A 25,987-nucleotide genomic window follows, 5' to 3' on the forward strand; every position below is an offset into this window, starting at 1 on the left:
CATTTTCAACGAATGAAATTAAATTAAAATTTTCAAAAATTATAATAAACTGTTGTGGATCCGACGGGTCCCAGCAGCACCCCGCGAACTGTCAGCGAGCTAAAGTTTTTTATTTGGTGCACAAAACAGCACTATGATTAATTATTTGCAAGTTTACGTCATGTACAAACATTATGAATGGAATTAACCAAATACTATTCACAATTATTCTTTTTTTAAATAGTCTAATTGAATCTTCATTGTGCATAAACTACAAGTTTTTAATTCTACAATAGTTCGGTTGTCGGTTGCGTTGGTTTTTCCTTATTCTATTGTCCGTTTTATGTTGTTCGTTAATCTAAGCTTTCAGTTCTTGTCGTCGTTAGCGTACTGTGGTTTCTTTGGATTTTTTAGTAGAAAAAAAGTTTTACTGCTATCAGTCAGTCACTAGTCAGTGTCTGCTCTGCTGATGTATGTTTGTGGGGAGGAAATTTGTCAAAATAAACTATTTACCGAGAGGAGTATCTTCTAAGGAGATGACTTAAATTGTTACATTAAAAAAATACTTGTATTCTTTATCATCGTGTAATTTGTAATAATAATTATGAAAGAATTATTGTATTATGTTGTCTTTTTCCTTGCAGTGAGTTACGTAAAGGTAGGTCAATAATATCATCGTATTGTATATTTTTTATAAAAATTATGGGCTTACAAAAATTTTTATTATTTCCTTCTCTGTTCTAAATTATTTTTATATAGACCCTACTAAGGTCAAAGTTGCCATAGATGTATTTAAAATCCCAGAAATAGTCAAAGGCAGAGGGTTAACCTTTGCAATTCCAGAATTATTTCATAGGTAGCTTATTGCACTTTTCATGAAAAAAATAAAATCCACCTTTAAAAAGTACAAGTTACCCAACTGGTATCAGTGTAATTAACACCCTGGCTGCAGTATAATAAGTGGCCACCGCCACAATTGAATCATAATTATGAAACGATCGATATTCATGACTATCTAAAAGTACTATAAACAAAATGTCAAACTAAATTACGTAATAGGTATTTCAAATAACAATATAATCTCCGGGTTTGAATCTTAAAAATTAATATATTAACAATAATAAGTAAAAAAATATTTATTTTTATAAAATGTTACAGCAGAATTTAGGGATATTGCTCATTTTTTACTACAAAATATTTTTATTTATTTTGGGAGTTTAAACTTGGTATGTTTTTTTCTTTGGTATGTAGAGCACAGTGGAAAACCACAGTTGCTCTGACAGAAAATATTACTGTTGAGAAAATGATAAAGAGAGGAATGTCCACAACTAAACACCAAATTATTAAGGCTATAAGTGTTTATTTTTTCTTAGGCTTCTATAGATAAAAGTCAAGTGCCTTGAAAGTTTTAGAAAGTGAATGATTGCAACTGTTTTCCTAAAAAAGTAGCGTATTGTTATTGTTGAGCCGTACACCACCAATACTTGTTCACATCAGGTGTTTAACAAAATTGATGAACGGCTATGAAGAACTTTCTTAAGAGTAATTCTGCTTTATTATAACAGTACGTCATCCGTCAGGGTGTATCAAACTGTAGATTTCACTTAGCAGCTTCAACTCCAATTGATTTCCCACCTACCATACAGTCCTCATTTTGCACTTTGTGTTTCCATTCGAGAGAAAAATTAACTTCATGCAAAGTGATTTAAGTATCAAGCTTATGAAGTGGATTTACAGTATCATGAAAGAAAGACAGTGATGCCAATGCTAAAATCGTTAATTTACATTTGAGTGGCAGTCCATGGCGCAGTTTTTAGTTTTAATGTTTTAAACTATAGAAGAGAGCAGATTTCAATCCTCAAAATATAGATGTTATACTTTTTGTAACATACAGGGTGACCACCGGGAACCGGACGTTTTTTTAAATAAGCATAAACCACTTATTTTTTAACATAAAACTTATTTTATTACATAGAAATGTTTGTACTTACATGCCATTTAAGAACAATGTTACTTATGGAATATAACATCATATAGATGGTGTCCATTTTCTTGAATGCAGGTTTCTAACCTTTTAAGAAAAATCCGCATGTACACGTTCGAGAAGCTCTTGATCAATTGCTGCCACTTCGGTCTTGATTGCATCCTTTAGCTCTGCCAAGGTGCGAAGTTTGTTGTTGTAGACTCGTGATTTGAGGTACCCCCACAAAAAAAGTCACAAATCGTCAAGTCTGGTGATCTTGGGGGCCACTGGATGTCGCCGAAACGGGAAATGAGCCTTCCTGGAAACATCCGACGGACGACAGCCATTGACAAGCAAGCAGTATGCGGTGTGTGGCACCATCTTGTTGAAAATTAACGTGTTCATTTCTGTCTAGACCTCGTCTTCTCAGTTGTGGACGTAAGAGTGTTCAGCATGTGAGTGTAACATTCGGAGTTGACTGTTACTGAGGCTCCATTTTCACCTTCAAAAAAATATGGACCAATAATTCCAAAAGTGGCAACCGCACACCACACAGTTACACTTTCTGAATGGAGAGGTTTTTGGTGAATTATGCAAGGATTCTCAGTTACCCAGTAACGTAGATTTTGCTTGTTAACTTCTCCATTTAAATTAAAATGTGCCTCATCACTCATAATGATTATTGTGCTGTCATTATCTTTGAGCAACACTTGCATGTGAACAGCGAAGTCCTCTCGCTGAGCATAATCTCTTTCGTTTAGCTTCTGAACAACACACATTTTATAGGGATGAAATATTAAATCACTTTGCAAAATTTTCCCAATGATTCACGCTTTAACCTTAGTTCACTTGCATGTCTTCTTGCTGAACGACTTGGGCTCCGAATGAGGGCTAGTCTCACCCTCTCGATGTTTTTCGGCGTCCTTACGGTCTTCCTTGGGCCAGGAGATTTTTTCTTTAAAATAACTCCTGTCGTTCTCAGATTTTGAACCCACCTGAGAATAGTATTGCGGGTAGGATCCGTACCATGGCGTCCAAGGTTGAAATGAGTGCGAAAAAGCCGTTGTACCGTTGTAACAGACTCGCCATTTTGCACATACGCGTCGTATGCAAACATGCGATCCTCCACTGTCCACTGCTCCATGGCTACTGAAATGGCATTGTATAGCGAGGTCACTCACCACACTCTCCCCCTCTCCCATCTTGGCTGAGCGTGTAATAGCAATTCCAAAAACGTCCAATTCTTTAAGGCTGGTTCATGAGAATGAGATGTTATATTTAGTGTTGAAAGTGTTTTAACTGTAGGGAATAATATTTAAATAAAACAAATAATTGTGATTTACTATGAGAAAAAAAACATTATTATCTATTGTTAACTTCATTTGTGCTTTTGTTATCCGTTCTTTTACTATTTGCACATATTATTTCCAAATTTCAATCCAATATCACTGTATTTTCACAGAATTTATTTATATTTCTCAATTTACCAACACACTAAAATTAAAAGCTTTGATAAATTGTGCAAATTAACAATTTACAAAAATTAATATATTTTCTGTATTTTTGCTTCTCATTATGCTTCAAAACGCTTGTAAAAAAGATTGATTGAATAATTGTTTGCTACAGAATATTTAGACTAATTTAGAAAATCAAATCGGCTGACATAGCTGTAGATCATTAAAATTTTTCTTACTTATCACAAAATAAAAACTCAATAGTATAACAATAAATATAAGAATTACGATATAACCAAACAAACAAATGAGTAATGTAACAAGACAAATATGTTACCTGAAACATGACAGGGAGTGGGTTTAACATAATCAGCATTTATTGGCAGCAGGTGATGATGAGGACACAGAGTATAAAGGTTATGGGCGTAAGTTACAAGTTTTGTAATCATCTAACACTCTGGTTTTTTAGATACATAGTATGACTCTACTGGATGTTGGCATCTAAGGGGTTAACAACTTATTTTGTTTCAGGCTCAATCCTATGAAGATGCACGCTGTAAATGTGTTTGTACTGTTGTCAACGGAACTCAAACTTACAAGAAGTTATATATTGCCAATGTACCTCCTAACAAGTAAGTTAGATACAATGTGTTCTCCAATTGTATAAGAAATATTTACTTTCTTATACAATTATAAATGTTTACTTTACCTACTTCACATTTTTTTAAAGGGAAAATGTTTAAAAATAAATTTATTAAACAATCACTCTGTTCACAAAGAAACCCTCATGTGCTGGAGCTAGACTATATAATGCTTTACCTATCGAGCTCAAGACAATTGAAAAAAAATCTAAAAAAAGGACTGTTTTCCTGGCTTGCGAAGAAATCAAGTTATACAATCAGTGAATTCCTTGAACATGCAAATAACCGCAACAACTATTAAAAACTTATAAGGAACTAAAGACAATTTATTTCCATTACATTGTATTGATTTTCATTTATATTATTTTGTATTTGACACCTGTTCTAAACTTGATGTTTATGAATAAAGCTTTCTGTATTCTGTAACAGATACCAATTAAATGTAGGAAAGACCAACATTTTTTATCTTATAAAAAAGTAGTAGTTGAACAGGCTAACAGTAATACCTCCGGCCACGAGTGCGGTGCAGCACCGAACAAAAAACATCTACTATCTATCATACTTTTTTTTGGGTATTTTGCTATCTTGATAGTACCGATCAGTAAATACAAAATTCCAAAAGGCTAATCACTAATGCTTGAGAGATAAAAATCTTACAAACTCACCTAACCATATTATTCTATGGTTACACAATCAAATCCAACCAATCAGAAAAAGCTATATCGAGATGCCCAAAGAAGTTGCACAGTAGCAATAACAGGGCCAAAATACAAAGGAAAAACAATAAATAATTTTCACTATGGAGGTAGAAACGATAAATAAACTTCAACTGTAGTCAAAATGACAATAAACAGGGCAGATTACAGAAAAATTCTTAAATTATATTTAAATGCAGTTGGTATACCTAATCTCCCTTAATTACATGTGAATATTGACTTCACCCCCCACCCAGTAACCGCGATATCTCCCAAAAACTCAAGATTGATGGACTAATTGAGATGTAAACTAAAATAAAAACACTTTAATAGTTATTGTGCAGTATATAGTTTGCAACTGCCTAAATATTCCCCCTGAAAATGAAATAATACTATTGCTAAAAATAGTTTTAGATTGTTTTAAGTAATGTGGCTAAAGTAAGCACTATCCAAATAAAAATGCATTTAGTTAGGCAGCATTCTCCAAATTTTCCGATTTCTTTTAAAATTAACTGTTGTCTAATAAATTTAAAATAAATAAATATGGATAAAATCTCAAATTAATAGATGAACAACTATCCTTAATTTTATTATAAATAAATTTAATTTGTGTAAGCCTTGTATCCAGTATAAGGTTTTATGTAGATTCTTACAATTGTGTGAAGACTGGTTCTTTCCAGATGTGTTTCATGTGAGACCTGTTAATTTTATCAATCATGCCTCATTCTTTGTATTAAATCTAAAACTAAGATTGTACGAGTGTTGGACACTGACGCCAAGATGGTGGCACTAGTCCTGCCCATTGTCGCGCTTTGTCAAAACGTCTATTACTTTCTGGATAGCCTTCGTATCTATACATAAGCCCACAAGATTTAAGTCAATTGTCCTCTCATTTAAAAGTATAAACATTATATTATCATTTCCTTACAATATAATATTATTTACATGTGATGTTTAAAATGATTTAGGGTGGGAATGAAATAAATACTAAGGAAGTTTGATTTATATTTTGTAGCGATTGTGACGGGGTAAGCGTTCCAGTGGTGGATAATGATAACAAAACCCAAGAGCTGTGCCCTCGATGTGAATGCAAGTACGAAAGTAGAAATACAACCATAATCAAGGTAAGTAGTGATTAGATATGAATAATTATAATTCAGTATCACTTGACAAAATGGACTGACATTATTAATAACATAGGTCTTTATACTTAAAAGCTGGTTGTAGTAAAACTTCCTTGAATTTTACCCTATAGGAACAAATTTAAGTTTACTAACACAATTTGAATCTCTCAACACACTATGTTATCGCCTAAGCATGTTCCCGTCTCAACATGCTTAGGAATTAGGCTAGTTATTGTTATCTCCCCACTCCATCCCTCTGTACCCAGTAGTCTACATCAAACTTGTGATTGGGACACCCTAGTCTTATCGCCCATCACATAATGGACAGTTAATTTACTTAGTTATAAAACCTAATGTTGTTTTTAACAATTAGTGGTTTTATATTTATAAATTACTTCCAATTTTGTTTACTCTAATGTTTCATTACTCTTTGATTATTTTGGAAATTCGAAATGTTCATTTTTAATTTATTTGTTTTGTATTGTACAAACAATTTAAACATAAACTAAACCAGTCAATCTGGCTTGAATTAGAAGAATTAGTTGTTTTTTCATTAGACAAGAGAATTAACTGATTGGTCAGCCAGTAATACATACGGTTCGGTTATCCCTCCACTTCCAGATATAGAATTGGGACCTGTTACTTTGTATTTTTGACAAGTCAGACACTGTCTGTAAGTTCCGGTTCGGAACCTGTTAAAAAGAATGGATGAATAGATTTACTTGTGGCTTTCCTTAACTGTGTGACAAGTAATAGTTTCATGATTTAGTAACCATCACTAGTCTGTACAAGTATTGTATTTATACAATTTTAGTGTACATAAACTGTTAACCCTTCGCATACAACAAATATTTAAACAGGAAATTTTAGTTAACATTTGCATATTTATTGATAAAAATATATAAGTAACAATTTACTATACTGTGAATTTAATCTAAATTCAAAATCTTAGTACAAATTAATAAATTATATAAAATACTAGTTTAGCATTTCCTTATCTAAGGTTTCACAGATAAGGTCTACCATCTTATCTTATCATCTGGGCAGACAATGGATATATTAAGTAATAAATAAATGTCTATGTTATAAGGTTTCAGTCTTCCGAAAATGTCATATTTTGCTCTTAAAATGCAATGGCAGTGCATGTTTTCTATATGACTATAGAATACATATAAAATGGATGATGACATTAAATAGTAACACAAGGATAGGGAATTTTAAAATTTATGTTTTAGTACATTATATTTTTAATTAATCTTTTGGTACAAAACAATGAGAAATAGCTAAGTTACCAAGACTAATGTTATCACCACTTGTATCAGTGGCTGTTGTTTGTACAGTTTCTGTTTACTAGCTCTCAGCTCTTGTGTTTTTAAACTTGTATTACAGTGAGTCACTGCATACTACCATTTGCAGTACCATCTTGTAACTTATGAGATATTGAAATACTTAAGCTTTTCAAATTACTCGTAAGGTCTAAAACACTCTTAATACTTAAGCTTTTCAAATTACTCGTAAAGTCTAAAACACTCTTGAGTTTTGCTCTACAATGCTTTATAGCCAAAGTGTAAATGTAACTTATTGAAACAGCAAGTGGCTGCCATATTGAAACCGATTTATGAACAATGTCTATGAACCACAAATTATTTATATTATTAGTTTTATAAACACTTAAAAAATGTTTACATTAAAAAAATTAAAACCATAATGGTGTAACAAAAACCATTGTTTGTTTTACTCTACATTTAAAGTCTAATCATAAAAATAATTTATTACTCTATTTAAAAAAATAAAAGTGTTAGTTAAAAAAATACAACACTGTACTTTAACTGAATATTTAAATACAACCAGATAAAGAAATTAGCACTTTTTAATTAGTCATATAAGGTTAAAGGCATCCCTCAGATAAGTTGCCACCTATTTTGGAATAGTTGTATGGATCTGGACTTTTTCATTGCATAATAATGCTAAAATAACACTTCAAAGATTGCTTTGCAGGTTCAAAATGGATATAAATAAATCTCTATTCAACAAAGATATGTATACATGTAACAACACACCGCATACAAAATTATCAACAAAGACAACATCAACTAAACATATTACCAACAACTGCATCTTATGTAAATAAATAGTTCCCCTAGGCAATTCCTGATTGACCTTAGGATTTTCTTCAAGATATTTTAATTGTTATAAAGGCAATTGATCAAAAGAATTTCAAAATGTTGCTAAAATAATGACAATACAAGACAGATAGTCACTTTAATACCAATCTGTTATATAAGGGACAAAACATAGATCTCAAAAGCCTATTACTAATGACAATATTAAATGTTTATAAAGTTCTAGGATAATAGACGTTTGATTTTGCTTGTAATGACTTTCAACTGTTTTTGCATGAGATAAAAAATAGGTAGACTCGTTGAAGTATGAAGATGACTCAAAGGAGTCTTAAGTTTTACTTATCTTGCAGGTGTCAGAATCCTAGAACTAGTCCATTTAGTGCCGAGTTTGACTTGGATGAAAGTTTGTGTAAATAACAAACATTTTTGTTAAACTGATTATTGTATATTCAAGTATTAGTCTGTTCAGTATCATTAGTAATCTGTTTGGTCTACAGTTATAATTGAACTGAACAATCTGTGCCTGTGATCTACATGCTGGTCTTTATCTGTCTGAATTCACTACTGGACAACAGAGCTTAGAGGAGTTATGTGGAGGCAATCATTTGTCAATATGATGTGCCTTCATGTAAAATAGCTGAAAACTTTAACTTTACAAAATAATCTCTTAGCTTCTTATTTAACCCTTTTACTGCCGGCCATTTTTTTATCGTACCAGTCAAAATTGCCAAGGGGGAAAATCGCTGTTGTGCATTCATTTACAAAAAATGCTGTATCTTTTTTATTTTTCATTAGATTTGCATTAATTTTTACTTCATTTACTCGTATTTAAATGCTGTTTTTCAAGTAATAAAAAGAAATTTTAATTTGAAACAAACTCATTATTTAATTTTAAAAATTATGTAAATAAAAAATAAATAAAAAAATAAAAATTGTGTTTGGCATCTGATAATTTATTTTAAAAATTATACTAAAATTTTGAGCATGATATCATTATAAACTAGAGCAATTGCTTAGAACATATACCAAATTTGAAGGTGCTACCTTGAAACATAGCTGCACTATGAGGATTTTCCCAAAACTGGTAGGCCTCCTCTAGGCCTACCAGTGGAAGTTGAAGGTAAACTTATCTGTGCCACATCCCCCTCACTATCTAATAACTCCTCATTATCTGATGGTAAGATAAAGTCAGGATCGTCATCAGTGTCATCCACATCACTTTGATTGTCATCAATAGCCCTAACACTAATATCAGAATCGTTCTCGGCATCTGAATCTGACAAATTCTGAAGGAAATCAGTTCGTCTTGCACTTGTACACCACCATCGATTAGACTGTTAATTATTGTTCCCTCACTCACAGAAGAGTTAGATGTAACTCTTTTACTCATTTTATCCTTGATCAACAAAAGTAACACTTCAAAAAACTTTCGATAACATTGTAAACAACAACAATGAACGAAGATTTCAGTAATCTAACCTGATCATCTGGTTTTGACAGCTGTCTAGGTAGTTCGTCAATTCTAGTCAAAGACGACGAAAATAGAAATCCAAAGTTCTTCAAATGGCTTCTTTCATTATCCTTTCCTCCTAAACAACCAAAATACCGAATATTTCGGCATTTGAACATAACAGTAGCCAGTAACAATAAAAAAAACAGACGTCCGACATATCGGACGTTGGCGTTTTCGGCAAAAATGCCGACGTCCGAAATGTCGGACGTCGGCAGTAAAAGGGTTAATGTCTATAATTAGCGTACTTAAGTAGACCATTGAGTTGTATCCAACTTTATGTAAATAACCAATGTGTTTGTTAAAACTGGTTGTTGTACTTTCAAATAAATTAAATAAATTATATATTTAACATGTACATGAAACAATGTATGTTTTTAGGTTGTAGTTATAATTGTAATCTGGATCATCTCTTTGCTTGTGATCTACATGCTGTTCTTGATCTGCCTGGACCCACTTCTGAACAAGAGAGCTAAGAGCAGCTATGTAGAGCATACTAATGAGGATGTAAGTGTACAAACTAATTTAAAATTAAGATTTGTATTCCTTATTAATGCACTTTTTGGGAAGATAAATGAAACCGTTACATTTTGCATACGGTTTAGTCTTAGTAAATGCATTTCAAGCTTTTAGTTCTTAACATTTTGTTTTTGTTCAGTTTTGTTGAAGCTGTTGAATTTAAACATTTGGTACTCAATTAATGTTTTTTTTTTTTAATTTTATTTTAGTTGAGTGGTAAAATATATTGATAAATTTCTTGGGACGTACAAAGTGATTATTACAATATATTGGTCATGCTGATTGTTAAATTCTTTCAATTCGTTTTGTAGATAAAGAAAAAGCACACTTTTTAAACCATTGAAAATAACAATGATTTAGAATTAGTCTCACTTTTGTTAAGCTAATTTCATCCAATATTAGCAATTATTATTACATTAAAATTGCCTTTTATGGATTTATTTAAAAAACAAGTATAATTCAATAATCTGGAAAGGGTTGGGGCCCAATTCACCTGGATTATTGTCACTTTACTACAGATATATCAGTTACTACCCACCTTATGAGTTGTCTGTCTAAAGCTTATTACTACCAAACTTATTAACTAACTTGAATATTCTGTATAGATTGGCTTAATACACAGGGTGGCGCAAAAGTCACTGGACAGTTGGTTAAAACAAGACTAGATTTATTTGAAATTATTTTTTATTACAAACAATACTTACAATTATTTTTTATATTCAAATTGTTTTCCGTCTTCATTAATACATCTTTGAAGTCTTTCTGGAATACTGTTACATACTCTACGGCATAGTGTGGGATCATTGTCCAAATCATAAAATGCGTCATGTATGTAGTCTTTTAGTTCGTCAATAGTATGAGGCTTTCGAGAATAAACAGAGTCCTTGACTACTCCCCATAGGAAAAAATCCATTGGTGTGATATCTGGTGAACGTGGGGGCATGTCAATATCTGCCCTTCGACCAATAACTTTTCTGTGGAAACGTTCGTTTTAATAATCGCGGACGGCAGTGGCATAATGTGGTTGAGCACCATCGTGTTGAAAGTAAAGTTCTTGAAAGTTTTCAAACGTCATGAGTCCTGGTACCGCGTAATTCTGAAGCATATCCAAATATTTATCTCCTGTCACTGTTCCTTAAAAAAAATATGGTCCAAGTACGCCAAATGATTATGCTGTTGTTTTTTTCTTCTTTCAACCAACTGTCCAGTGACTTTTGCGTCACCCTGTATACATTGATATTTTAGAAGCTCTGGAATGGTTGTTTTTGATTGGTTTGCACGTGAATTGTACAGTTGAGCTAATATAGAACTAGAAGAAGTATTGTCTGCGCTCGGCTCCTAAGTTTCAATAAATATGTATCTCCTAGTGTTGAAGGAGAAGCATATATAATACATTCCCTCTCCTTTCTAAGGCTGAGATCAAGACATTCTCCATCGTTATGACACTTATCTTCTGTTCTCCTATCCATCCCTTATACTCCGCAATAAGAGTTTCATACATAAATGTACTCAAAAATGGCTGTAAAGTTCTTTATTAAAATGTTACAACACTTTTAGTGTATTAAATTACAAAAGAAAGTAGTACAAACCACATTCTCATAATGTGATACTTACCGTAGAAAGCGGATAATGTTAGTCCCCTGACATTGTTATGGTGTACTGTATAATGTTAAACAATGTGATTAAATCAAGTTGTTTTGAATAATTTAATTTTTGTACCGTCATTGTACATTTATTCAGAGCTACAATTCCTGAAAGTAGATGAGGCAACTGAAGTGGTATAGAAATAGAAGTAGCAGTATACTGAAGTCGGTTCACTAGCTGTTGACAAGGCTTCACAAGCTGTGTACGAGATATGTTCAAATAGTATCATGAATTTTGTATATTTTCAAAAATTATTTATTTATTTGTAAATATCTATTTTGACCCCTTCACAGTAATCCCCCTGGGATGTTATACACTTGTGCCAACGTTTTTTCCAATCTTCGAAGCACTTCAAAAAATCATTTTTTTTTGTATCTTGTTCAACTCCTCCTTTGATGCCGTCTCTATCTCGTCAATTGTGGCGTAGCGTTGTCCTTCCTCTTCAGTTTCGGGAACAAGAAAAAGTCACAGGGGGCCAGATCTGGGGAATACGGTGGCTACGGTATCATTAGTGTGTTGTTTTTGGCCAAGAAGTTGCGTACAATCAGCGATGTATGAGCAGGGGCGTTATCGTGGTGCAAAAGCCAATTTTTGTTTTTCCACAAATTTGGGCGTTTCTGGCGGATTGCTTCGCGCAAATTGCGCATAACTTGCAGGTAATATTCCTTATTCACCGTTCTACCTTGTGGCAAGAACTCATGATGCACCACGCCCCTGCAATCGAAGAAAACTGTAAGCAAAACTTTCACATTCGACTGAACTTGGCATGTTTTTTTCAGTCTTGGTTCGTGCGGCAGCTTCCATTGAGATGATTGAGCTTTGGTTTCCACGTCATAACCATTAACCCACGATTCATCACCAGTTATGACCCTCTGGAGGAAATACGGGTCGTCGCGGACAGATTCCAACATCTCATTAGCAATGTTCATGCAATGCTGTTTTTGATCGAAATTGAGCAATTTTGGTACGAATTTTGTGGCGACTCGTCTCATGCCCAAAATATCGACTAAAATCGAATGGCACGAGCCAATCGATATGCCCAGATCCTCGGCAATTTCTCTAACGGTGATTCTACGATTGGCCAATACCATTTTCTTCACTTCATCAATTTTTTCATCTGTTGTTGAAGTGCTCAGGCGTCCGGCACGCTCTTCGTCGTTCACATCTTCTCGGCCTTCTGAAAACATTTTGTACCACCGATAAACGTTGCTTTTGTCCAAAGTAGCTTCTTCGTATGCCACAGTCAACATTCGCAATGCATCCGCGCACTTAATTTCATTTTTCACACAAAATTTGATACAGGTTCTTTGTTCCATTTTTTTGAATAGGTAAAAATCAAAGACGAACCAAAACACATGCAAGCAAAGCAGCTGTCAACAATTAACTGAACATTCAAAATGGCTGAAATTGTCAACATAAGTGAGAGACATATGTACCAACATAACGCCACAAAAAAAATCGAAATTCGAATATACGTAACCCGTGAAAATTTAAAATTCGTGATACTTTTTGAACACACCTCATACCTTGTCCGAGCAATGTGAGTCACATGATGTTTATAAAAAACATCCTCTTCCTCCAGCCACACAATTCAGTTTGACCTTCAGTTCCACGATTGTAAAGAGTGATCTGACCATATTTTTTCACTCCTGTCCCATTCTCCTAATCATGTCCTTTAACCATCATTGTAGCAACACATCCGTCAAAATGAATATGTATGATTTGCATGTAATGATTTTCTTTAAGATATTATATTTTGATTATTAAGTACATTAAATATTCAATATGCAGATTCTTACGTTGTTATTCTAATATTTAAATATAGTGACATGTAACTTAATCACTACATTTAGAACATACACACTAATACTTAAAACTTTTTATGTATGAGGCCTTTCGATAGCAAGGCTATCTTCATCAGACACATCACAAAAGTAAATTTGTTTTTAATAATAATTAGATATATGTGATTTTAATATTAATTTGTTCTGTGTGGCATAGTGTGTAAAGTAAAATAAAATCATTACTGGAATTATATTATATAAATTTTGAATGTTATTTTTGTAATCTTCGTGAAATTAATATTGAATTTTGTATTGGTCCATCTTCTTGATTTAATCAATATTCTGTATTTGCTTGATTTATGTAATAGGATTCCCATACATTTAAACATCTAGGTGTGTCAACGAGTTTTAATAGTTTTAGGTTTTCTTTTGGTATAGTGTGTCCAATATTAATAAAGTGGTGTGCAATTTACAAAAAATAATTAAATGTAAATGATTTTTTCTACAGTTTTAAAAGATTGGTATGATTATAATACAATTTGAGATTAATGAACAGGTCTATTGTTCACTATTATGGGAATTGATCCACAGAACTGATAATTCTTCGCTGTGGAAAAGAAAAGATTAATGAGTTACATTAAATTATAGGTTTTAACGTAAGTATTGTGCTAGTTAAATTAATTATATTGTGTACCGTGTAAAACATGTGGTATCATACCTGTAGAACTCATCTTTGAACGATGAAAGTTGATTTGTGTAGTATAAACAATAATCAAATCAAAGCATTTATTGTCAGGATACAAAGAATGTATATAATAACGTCAATATGATACATTAAACTAGCTTGTGAGATTCTGCACTACAAGAAAAAACTCATCGACACTGTAAATAGCAGATTTTAACAACCAACATTTTATGGTATTTTTGAAATTAGTCCTGCTCATGATCTTTACTTGCATGGGTAGAGCATTGAAAAGCTTGATACCCTGATATTGAAAGCTGCATTGAGTACTAGTAAAGTTACATCTAGGAGTTATTAAGTTATCTCTATTGCGTGTAAAATGATTATGTACATCTCTTTGGTTGCTAAGTCTAAATAAATTATCTTTAACACACAACAATACATTTAAAACATAGATGGACGGCAGGATCAAAATATTAAAATTTACAAAAAGAGGTTTACAATGTTCTCTACTATGTACATTGCCAATTATCCTAATTGCCTTCTTCTGAAGTACAAACAGCTTATTTGCTAAATGAGAATGGCCCCACAAAGCAACTCCATAGGTCAAAAAACTACTTATATATGCATAATATACACACAGCATGTGATCAATAGAAATGGTTTAATATGAATTTATCACTTGGTAACCTTATAGGATGAAAGCGGTGGTGTCCCAGCTGGATCCTCTCACCAGATGGGAGTTAGAGGAGGCAATGTTCTCAACAGAGTCGGGCACCAACAAGACAAGTGGAAGAAACAAGTCCGTGAGCAACGGAAAAATATTTATGACCGACACACAATGCTTAATTAATTGAATACATTTGTCTCATGTTTATTAAAGTAAGATTTTAATAATATTAAATATTATAGCATTTTATTCCTTTGCACTTTTAATTAAACACTTTTTTGTTAAAGTGGTTCAATGTAAGTATATAGTTTTACCTATAGTTTTATATTTCTGTAGATACTATGTTTGAAGGTTATGTGTGATTTTTTGTTGTTAAATCAGTATTGACGATTTCTATTAAATATAATTCTAGTTGGAAAACGTTTATCGTTTATGGTTCCTGTATTGTCCTACATCGAAAATACAATTTTATTTATTACCGCTATCTTCAATTGCCTCTTGAAAAGTTTTAACTCTCAAAAAAGTGCTGAAGTAAATGAGTGAATACTTTAAATCTCTTAAACCATTTTATTTTAGTTTATTAATAAGTAATGCATACTGGCTTTTTTGATGCATATAAACTGTTTTTCCAATGCCAGTGATGATAAGCCTGGCATTAGTCCTGACGTTTTCAATCACTATTTCATAGACTCTGTTCTCAATATTAAAGCCAACTTAGACAATCCAACAATTTCTGCAAGTGATTTGTTAATAAAAAGTAATATCAATAGACCCTCTCAATATTTTCAGTGGGCTAAAATAACATCAGATCATATTCTAAATTCAGTTCAAAATATGAAAAATTCTGACAGCTGTGACGTATATTGTATGTCTAATAATATGATAAAGCAAATAACCCCTCACATTTTATCTCCATTGACACATTGCTTTAACCTTTGTTTAAAAGATAGTTATTTCCCCGAGGAGCTGAAAATTTCAAGAGTTTGTCCGGTTTTTAAAAAGGGACTCAAAAAATAAATCAGAGAGCTACCGCTCGATATCCATTATTCCGATTCTTGGCAAACTGTTGGAGGCTCTAGTGCATAAGCAAATTAGCAATTATCTCGAAACTAACAATCTTCTTAGTTCCGTGCAATTTGGATTTAGGAAAAATTGTTCCACTTTTCAAGCTCTAGATAAATTGTTGTGGGATGTGTCTCTGGCTTTGGAGGATAAGGCCTTTGCTCAAGCCACTATGTGTGACTTGAACAGGGCTTTTGAGTGTGTAAACCATGATGATCTTATAAGGAAGTTGGCATATTACGTTTTGGTCAAATGCCGATTTTAGAGTCTTACCTTAATAACAGAAAACAAAAAGTTTGCATTGAGGAAAGCTGGTCTCATGAAGTAATCGTGAAGTACGGAGTCCCGCAGGGATCCATACTTGGACCTTTGCTGTTTTTAATTTGTATAAATGATCTGCCTACTTCAATTGCAGCTTCAACCATCCTTTATGCAGACGACACTACATTTTTGAATATTAGCAAAGATTTAAGTGAACTTAGTTTAATTTCAAAAAATTCTATTTCAGATGCTTCAAATTGGTTCACAAGCAATGGTTTCTTATTGAATGAATCAAAAACGCACAATATTATTTTCAGTACGAGGACAGTTGACAGTCGTAACTTAAACATTAGTCTCTCAGACAATGTAAAATTCCTAGGAGTATACATTGATAGAAACATGAACTGGGACTCTCATATTACGTATATTTCTTCTAAATTGTCAAGAGTAGTTTACCTCCTTAGGCGACTAACCTTTTCTGTTAGCACCGACTATGTCAAAACCGCCTACTTTGCATTTTTTCAATCAATACTTAGATATGGGCTGGTTGCATGGGGCAATGGTAGTAAGATCAATGACATACTGATCCTCCAAAAAAAGGCCATAAGAATTATATCCAAATCATCTAGCTTAGAACACTGTAAACCGCTATTTAGATTACTAAACATTCAAACTGTCATAAACCTGTATCTATTTGATTTAATTCAATATATCTTCCAAAATCCAAAATTAATAAAGCCCATTGGTGATACCCATTCGCACAATACAAGATGCAAGAATTTATCAAAAATAAAATTCAATAGATTAAGTAAAACTTTAAAGAGTCATCAGGTACTTTCCCTGAAGGTATATAACCATCTGTCACATTTAATCCCAAAGTTTGACAAAACACTTTTCTTGAAGAAATATTATTTATGGCTTTTGGAGAACCCATTCTACTCTGTAGAGGAGTTTTTCTCCAATAAATCTATTTTGTTTTAATAAGATTATGTTATGTTTTTCGATACAAATCCATCAATGTAGCTACAGTAGTACCATTGTTATTTTCTGTATAGTTCTTTGCATTACCAAATAATGTAAATTATTATTAAATTGCATTAAATGCAATTTGGTATGTCCAATTTTTTGATCAAAAATATTATTGAAGATATCTCCTTTCCTTTATCATACCTTATCAATTGGATGTTTACTGTAGGCACCTTCCCACAATGTTTGAAAATTACAATTACTGTTCCAGTTTTTAAAAAGGGAGATAAGTCCTGTATAAATAACTACCGCCCTATTTCCTTAATTGCTGTAGTCTCTAAAATAATTGAAAGGTTACTAAAAAAACAGATGGAATATTTTTTTGAAAATAATCGGATACTGAATCCTGCTCAATATGGCTTCAGAAGTAAATTATCTACCATTAAGGCTCTTGAAAATGTCATATCTACTGTTCTCGAAAGTTTTGAAAACAAGGAGGAAGTTGCAACCTTGTTGTTAGACTTAAGTAAAGCGTTTGATTTGGTACCACACAGTGAGCTAATTGATAAATTAAAGTATTATGGTGTAGAGGGGCGTGAGCTGTCTCTTCTCACCTCTTACTTGTCTGATCGTTATTAGTTTGTAAAGGTTGGTGACCAGAGGTCAGACCTTCAGTGTGTGAGAAATGGAGTCCCTCAGGGCTCTGTTCTGGGTCCTTTCTTATTTGTTATCTTTGTTAATGATTTGCCTGATTTTGTACCAAATAAAAGTATTTTACGCCGATGACACCACTCTATTGTCATCAAACAAGGATAGCATGCTAAATAAAGTGATAATTAATTACATGAAAGAAAGATCCTTCCTCTGGTTTGATGCCAACAAATTAAGCGTAAACGATGAAAAAACTGAGGAGATTGTCTTTAGTCTGAGCTCAAAGGTGGACAGTAAATCTGTAAAACTGCTGGGCATAAACCTGGATTCGAAGCTGAATTGGTGGGTTCACATAAACTCTCTTTGCACTCGCTTATCGAGGGTTATTTTTCTATTGAAAAAATTAAAGTCCTGTACAAGCAAAAATCTAGTTATGAACGCTTACTTTGCTTTTTTTAATGCTCACATTACTTATGGCACTCTCTTGTGGGGAAACTCTGCTGGTGCAAAATTAGTTTTTAAGACTCAAAGAAGGGCATTACGAGTTATTGCAGGTATTGGTGAGAGAGATTCTTGTAGGCCTGTCTTTGTTGATCTAGGTATTCTTACCCTTCCATGTATATTTATTTTGCAAAGCCTAATTTTCCTTAAAGAAAATCTTAATTTATATAAATTTAGAAGTTATGTCCATAACTATAGTACTAGATCTCAGAACTTGATAGACCTCAAATACTTTAGATTAAGTAAAACCCAGAACAGCTACATGTACATTAGTGTAAAACTTTTTAACCTCCTACCACCAGATGCAGTTACCACTACTTTAAGGAATTTCAGAAGTTGTCTTGTGAAATGGCTGAAGCAGAAGGCTTTCTATTCAGTAGAAGAAATACTTTTACATGATTTAAGTGACCTTAAATTTTAATAATGCTATGTTTTAATTTTTAACATTTATTATTTATTGTTTTTATTGTTATCTGTTGTTTGTTAATTCTATTATTAATTTATTATTATTTATTTTAGCATTAAGTTTTAATTAATAATATATTTTGACTATTTTTTAATTGTATAATTATTTGCATTTCTCTATAGAGATGGTGTTCTTGACTGTTGATGTAATAGTACATTATTGTAAACCTTATCTGACTTTGTCAATGCATACAACATATGTGGGACGACAATAAATGATTCTTGATGCATTAATGCTAATATTGTTGATGTAACTGTGTTGAAACTTTTAACTATCTATGTTGGACTTGGCTACCAGAATGCGCTGTATTTATGACTTTGTCAATGATCATGAGATTTATACGACAATAAAGTGATTTTGATTAAGACCTAGAGGACAACAAGACGGATACTTTCTGAAGTTCAGTTCTGCTCCAATTTTGGAACTCTGAATTTATGTGATAGACCTTTGATTGTTTTAGTTACAGAGAGATAACTCATCCAATGCTATATATTTAGGTACAGCAAAAGTGACAGTTCAGCTTGCCAGCCGTGTGTGTGGAGTGAGATAAGGTAACAAATATTATAACAGTAACAATCGAAGTTCCATGGCACAACCCGAACTGCAAACTAACTTAAATAAATCTTCGGGAACTTAGCACAACATATTGTATGAATGATTCCATCAATATGTATTGTTCATCAATACCACTTGTGAACTTTATGAAATTATTAATTGAAAACCGTTTAAGTTATAAAGACATAACTTGCACCAATCGAAACATCTACTCCCAAATACTAATTAATTTTATATAGTTTATATTTGTAATATTACTCGTTGTCAGCTGATATTGATCCAAATGCTGTACGGCATACAGCTGGTGACACGCTGCACGACCTTGATGTTCTTTGATGCTACTGTTGCTAGTTTTATTATGTAGGTTAGTTGTTTATAATTGACTGTTATGTGGTGAAATGGGCGATCCTCATTGTTCAAATTATATACGTGAACTATTGGATGATGAAAATATTAGTTCTGATGATGAAAGTGGTATATCGGCAAATAAAGTCCATGATGATATTTCTTTTGTCAGATTTGTTGTCAGGTAGTCTAGATGGCTATAAACCGGTAGAATGTGAGTTGGATTGTGAAAATTGATTCAGGCAGTGAAAACAATTTATCCCTATCTGATATGTTTCTTGTTCAAAGAATTCCTCAAAAACCAATATGGATGCGTAATTAAAAAAAAAATAGTACATACCTAACATTTTGATCAAAAAAACTATTTTGTGTTGTAAATAAGTGAGTAGATATGAATATGAGGGTTCTAGGACACTTTTGGGACAGACAGAAAATCAAGGGAAAATACTGTTTAAAGGACAATAAACGAATCTGTAAAATCAAACAGTATGGCGGTTCTAGCTCACTTTTGGGACACACAGAAAATCAAGGGAAAATACTGTTTAAAGGACAATAAACGAATCTGTAAAATCAAACAGTAAGGGGTTCCTAGACCACTTTTGGGACAGTCAGAAAATCAAGGGAAAATACTGTTTAAAGGACAATAAACGAATCTGTAAAATCAAACAGTAAGGGGTTCCTAGACCACTTTTGGGACAGTCAGAAAATCAATGTAAAATACTGTCCATTGAACAATAAACAAATCTAAGAAATCTAACAGGAAAGCACGAATGTTAAATAACCGAATCTTTAGCTGTTTTACTGTTCAATGTTTGCTTCTACATTTATAAGCTGTTTTAATGAAAAAATCAAAAAATCTTAATAAAAAATCTTTATTCTACAAAGTTAATTGTAACACAGTCTTTATCTTTAATAGTCTTCTTTCCAGTAACAACCAAGTGTAATTTTTCATTTTTGTTTAATTCTTTAATCTTTTTCTCATCCAAAACAGTCAAAAATCTGTTCGGCAAGTGTACTTTACAATCTTCCAACTCGGCAATTATTGTAAACCCGAATTTATCTTTCATTTTCTCCAAATTCAAAATTTTGTATTTCTTATTTTCTTCCAATTCATTTAACTTCTTATACTCTTTAAACTTACATTCTCCAATATCATTTAACTCTTTCAAGAACTCCATTTAAATAGAAAAAATTCAAAGACGGAAAAAATGAAATTTGCTAACAATCACTCGAGAAGTCGGGGAGAATGTGAGTAAAACCGCATTCTTTTCACGAGGTTCTTCGTTTAATTTCTCCAAATGTACTATAAAATCATCGAGGATTTCTGGTTCAAAATCATAAACAAATTCAACATCCAGATAATGAAAAAATACAGGTAATATCTTTTCATAATAAACGTGTGTATCGATACCTACAAACCTAATGTATTCTTTGAAAAGGAAAATAATTTTGTCAATGGTTCCAAGAGATAAGTAAAAATTTTTATTCTGTTTTCTAAATTCTGTAACAAATTTTGTTTGCTTCTTGTCTCCGTATTGTAATTTCATAAGCAGATTATTCAAATGTGTTAGTTTTATTTCGAAATTTCTTAGGTTTAGGTCTTTCGTACAAAATTAAATTACAACCTCTACAAACTAAATATCTTTTATCGATAATTTCTCCTCTATTAGAACACTTGTAACAGTTGGCATTATACTCTTCCATTTAAACAAAAAGATTTTTTTATAAATGGAGATTATGGAACTAAGTCTGCCGAGATATAAATTTTTCAGCGCAAATGTTTGTGTTTACATTTCTACAACAGAGATAAATAGAAATAATTTCATTCTATTGTACAACTATTTAGGATATTTTGTCTATGACTACAAAGATTATTCCGGAAGAAATCGAGATTTTTCATCAGCGAAAGAGTATATTTTTGAAGTTTTAGAAGGAATGAAAGAGAATAATATGAACATCATCAATTATTGTAAAAGACAAAATGAATGATTGTGTCTTTGGTGTAGTGTTGTTAGTGTGTGTGTTTGCGCTATGGGGAATCACATCACATTCAACTTCTACGGTGTCTATTGTTTAGAGACTTGGCCCTGCACTGCTACTGTCCAACCAAGTTAATGGCTAGGAGCTGTAATTCGGGTCTTAGACTCTGGAATTTTTTTGTTCCCAAGTCTCATTTTTCTTTGGTAACTACTGTGTAGAAGTTGATGGAGAGATACAATTAGGGAATTTGTGTCGGGTGTTTTGTAAGTGTAATGTTGTATTAATGAATGATGTGAATGATGAATGTAATGAACGAATTAAGGAAGAGAAGGAATGAACGAATTAAGGAAGAGAAGGAATTAAGGAATGAAGTGGAAAGGTGAGGAAGCAAATGGCGCGCCAACCACAGTTGTCATTACTCGGCTTGTTCTATAGTCATTACACTATGGCCACTCGTGTAAAGACTTGTCCCCAACCACTGAACGACAACCATGTCTTCCTCAATAAAAAGCGCGCCTGAAGCTCTGGGATTTGAACCCAGAACCTCAGGCTTTGAAGGCAAGCGTCTTACCAACTGAGCTACGGAGAGTCTCGAAAGTTATAAGCTATATCTCTGCTATATAAGTTGTTCTCACTTTTACAATTAGGAGTGCTAGTTTACAAGTTTATTAATAATTTTATATTTCAAAAACCACTCAACCGATTTTAATGAAATTTGGTACACATATAGTAAATACTTAACTCTTTCGACTTAACTTATCCATAAGGGTGAAATCATCCCCTATTTCTTAATATTCATAAAAAAATAAAAAAAATTATCAGAAAAATCTGAAACTTCAAAAACAAGCGAGTTCAACTTAAAATTTCATGAAAATAACAAAATTTTCAAAAACTACCCCAATCATCCCTTATCTTAAAAACTCTTATATCTCGAGAACTATTGGAGCTTTTTTGCTGAAATTTGGTATATAGGATCAGTAAATATTAAAGTATTTTTTAAAATCATAACTTCCGGTCCAACCCTTAAGATGACCTTGGAATAGTTTTTTGTTAATATCATCCCCATTTTTTAAGATATTCTTTTGAAATTAAAAATGAATACTTATATCAATGTCTTTAATAATTCTGTAAAGTTGTAGAATTATCCAATGAATAATATAGACAATAAGACGATTTTTTCAAAAATTTTACTGAATTTCTCTAATATCGTTCTTAATCACATCATAGGCTAAAAATTTCTCAGAGACAACAACAACATAACAAATCGCGTTTGTAACAGCTTTTTGAAAATCCATATTGATAATTATATCGTTCTTTGAACCAGAAATATTTGTCAAACTCTTTGTTGTATCAATGACATAAATAGGTCTATTCGCTAAAAATTCTTTAGGATTGTAATACATTTCCTTATTATTACAGTAAACTTTCTTAAAATCTTGATACATCTGATACATGATTCTGAAAAGACCTCCGGAAATGTTTAAATTTTGTAATTCATCTGGATAATAAGAACCGTTCAATTTTACTCTGATATTTTTTACATCCAAACTATCAAACTTTGAAGGATTTTTTTCTTGATTATTCTGTCTATCTGTTTGAAAACCTATGATAACGAACTTGGGATTGAAGATATTTCTATAAATATTTGTGATATCGAACGAATAAGTTGTTCCGGAAATACCTTTTTGTTCAATACATTGCCAATCTAGAAAATTAAACATAATGTTTTGACTTTTTGTAATTTCATCAATCAACCTTATTTTACTCGTGATTTTATAATCAATCATTGGAACTCTAATAAAAAAATCTGTAATTGTTATTTTTCCATCAACAGGCATAACATTTCCAGTTGCAGTCTTCAGAATCACATCATCGTCTTCTGCTCTTATAAAACTTAGATAAAAATCCTCCTTTATAGATCGGAATAGTAACATTTTCAAAAAATCCTAATCCAAAATGAGATAAATTTCCAGCTGCTTCAAAAACACCAAATTTAAAATCTGATTCAAAGCCATTAGAAGTTTGAGAAATAACATCACTTTTTGAATACGAAATACAGTAGAACCTCGATAGTTCGACACTTTGTGGACTAACGGGGTGTCGAACTATCAAGATGTCGAACTATAGGGAGTATATAGATTTTAACACAAGGAATATTAAAAAGGCGAGTTTATGTTAAGATGGACTGTAATTTAATTAACAATGTACAACTAAACAAATATTAAACTGATGAAACAAAATGTATCAACTTACATTGTTTTACAGTGCTGTACTTCTTCCTCTTAAAATAGTTAATGATTAAATGAATAAATGTAAAAATAAACAAACTCAATTCATAATATAGGCTAGATAAAAAACAAAATGTATATACAAAAATAAATTAATATGGGACAACTATAACTTGTAACATGGTTACATCATGTTTTACTTTTTACAACGCAAAATAGTTTGTGATTTTTAATTGTTTTTCACTTTGGTTTCTTCGCCGAGCCGCCTCGTCACGTAATCGTCGAAGAAACAAAATGTCCATTCCAGTCGTCCCTTGTTCCTGTAAATACTGGATCGCTCCCTCGAAGAATTTTACACCTTCGCTGTGTGTCAGTTTTGATTTTTGAGTGGTATCTTCGTCGTCTTCTGACTCTTCTTCACTATCCTCTCTTGATTTTAAAGCATCAACTATTTCTTCCTCTGAAGTTGGTCCGCTTTCTTCATCTTGTTCCATCCACTCGAAAACATCTGTAGGTGAAGCTTCTTCACAACCTGGGATTTTTTCCATTAAAGTGGCTAGCTCGTCATCTTTAATTTCTTCGTTGAACTCATTTCCCTGGTGGTCCAAGAGCTTCCTCCAAGAACGCACGAGCGTTAGGGGATTGAGTTCATCCCATGCCTGGGAAATCCAGCCAACAACATCCAGCATATCAATTTTTTTTAACTTATCCACTAATTCGACTCCTTCATCTAGGGCTTGAATGAGACATGAAAGGAGTTTCTTCCTATACAACTTCTTAAGCGTTACCAAAACTCCTTGGTCCATAGGCTGGCAAAGGGAGGTTACGTTAGGGGGCAAGAACATAGCTTTAATTTCTCCGTCTTGAATGACATCTACAGCCGGGTGCGTTGTTGCGTTGTCGAGGATCAAGAGTGCTTTCATTGGAAGGTTCTGGGACTTTAGATGCTTCTTAATTTCGGGCACAAACTGTTTGTGAAACCATTCGTTAAAAATGCTCTCTGACATCCAAGCATTTGATTGGTGTCTGTAAAAAACGGGGAGGTCAAAATGGTCACCATTCATTTTAATATTTTTGAAGGCTCTAGGTTTCCTGGCCTTTCCTATCAGAGCCAATTTTAATTTATGAGTTCCTGTTGCGGTACTGCAAGCCAACACAGTAACTCTGTCCTTACTTTTTTTATATCCTGCTGCAGCTTTCTCTTGTTTGAGAGCCAAACTTTTTGTTGGGAGCATTCTAAAATTCAGACCAGTTTCATCACAGTTATAGATTTGCTCTCCACTAAGGCCTAATTCTTCAATCAAAGCTTGAAATTTCATTTTAAAATCATGTGAACTATCGAGATTTGCTGACAGTTTTTCTCCACAAATGCTCAATTGTTTAATACCATACCTCTCTTTCCATCTGTCCAGCCATCCAGAGCTTGCTGTGAATTCAGGCTCTCCCTCTTCTTTAAAGTTTTGATAAAATTTCAAGGCCTTTTCCTGTAAAATCGGTCCTGAGATCGGTGTCCCTTTCTCCCTCTGAATCCTAAACCACTGGAAAAGAGCTTCACTTACTTGTTCATACTCAGACCTCTTCATACTCCTCCTCTTGTCTAACGATTCTGAACACACTCTTTTCACACACCAAGACTCAATTTCATTTCTAGACTTCCTCCATCCAATCACTGTTGACCAACCAACGTTCAAATCACTCGCCACTTTCTGTACACTTTCACCTTTGTCAATCCTTTTTAGAGCATCTAATTTCATTTCCATCGTAACAAAGCACCTTTTACGTTTTTTATCTGACATTTTAAAAAACAAACAAATTACAAAGCAGTTCAGTAACACCAACTACGTATGTCTAACGATCGTAAAACAGTAACGTATCACGAAAGGAACAAAAACGCGTCTTAACTCCCGCAGCGTCACGAGCGAACTGAGTTGACGACTAAGAATAGCGGGTGAGTCAGAGGGGGAGGGGGAGGAGGATGCGCTATACAAAGGGCAGTGGCGCGCGTTCACGGCAACAATGGCGGGCCCGTCAAGGACACCACTTGTCCCTGCTGTCACGTTATGTTGGTCACGGCTGGTGTCGAATGATACGGACTGTCGAACTATCGAGTGTCGAATTAACGAGGTTCTACTGTAGTTCCTTTAATTGTGCTTAATTGGCCACAGTTTTCGACTTCTTCTATCA

At 32.9% G+C, this 25,987-nt stretch overlaps 2 protein-coding genes across 2 annotated transcripts; one reads left to right on the forward strand and one right to left on the reverse strand.

Moving 5' to 3' along the window:
- Window positions 1–406: 406 nt before the first annotated feature.
- LOC124372260 (uncharacterized protein CG1161-like) lies at window positions 407–15,212 on the forward strand. The gene is made up of 5 exons (XM_046830636.1): window positions 407–637; window positions 3,928–4,028; window positions 5,748–5,856; window positions 9,871–9,996; window positions 14,816–15,212. Exons 1-5 carry the CDS (start codon window positions 584–586, stop codon window positions 14,969–14,971), a joined length of 546 nt encoding a protein of 181 aa, XP_046686592.1. The 5' UTR covers window positions 407–583; the 3' UTR covers window positions 14,972–15,212.
- A 4,302-nt stretch (window positions 15,213–19,514) lies between these two features.
- LOC124372261 (jerky protein homolog-like) lies at window positions 19,515–25,038 on the reverse strand. The gene is made up of 2 exons (XM_046830637.1): window positions 24,048–25,038; window positions 19,515–19,597 (listed from the first exon to the last, which is right to left on the reverse strand). Exons 1-2 carry the CDS (start codon window positions 25,036–25,038, stop codon window positions 19,515–19,517), a joined length of 1,074 nt encoding a protein of 357 aa, XP_046686593.1.
- Between the last annotated feature and the right edge of the window lie 949 nt (window positions 25,039–25,987).

The sequence above is a fragment of the Homalodisca vitripennis genome, unplaced genomic scaffold (assembly GCF_021130785.1).
Source record: "Homalodisca vitripennis isolate AUS2020 unplaced genomic scaffold, UT_GWSS_2.1 ScUCBcl_2813;HRSCAF=7919, whole genome shotgun sequence".
NCBI lineage: Eukaryota > Metazoa > Arthropoda > Insecta > Hemiptera > Cicadellidae > Homalodisca > Homalodisca vitripennis.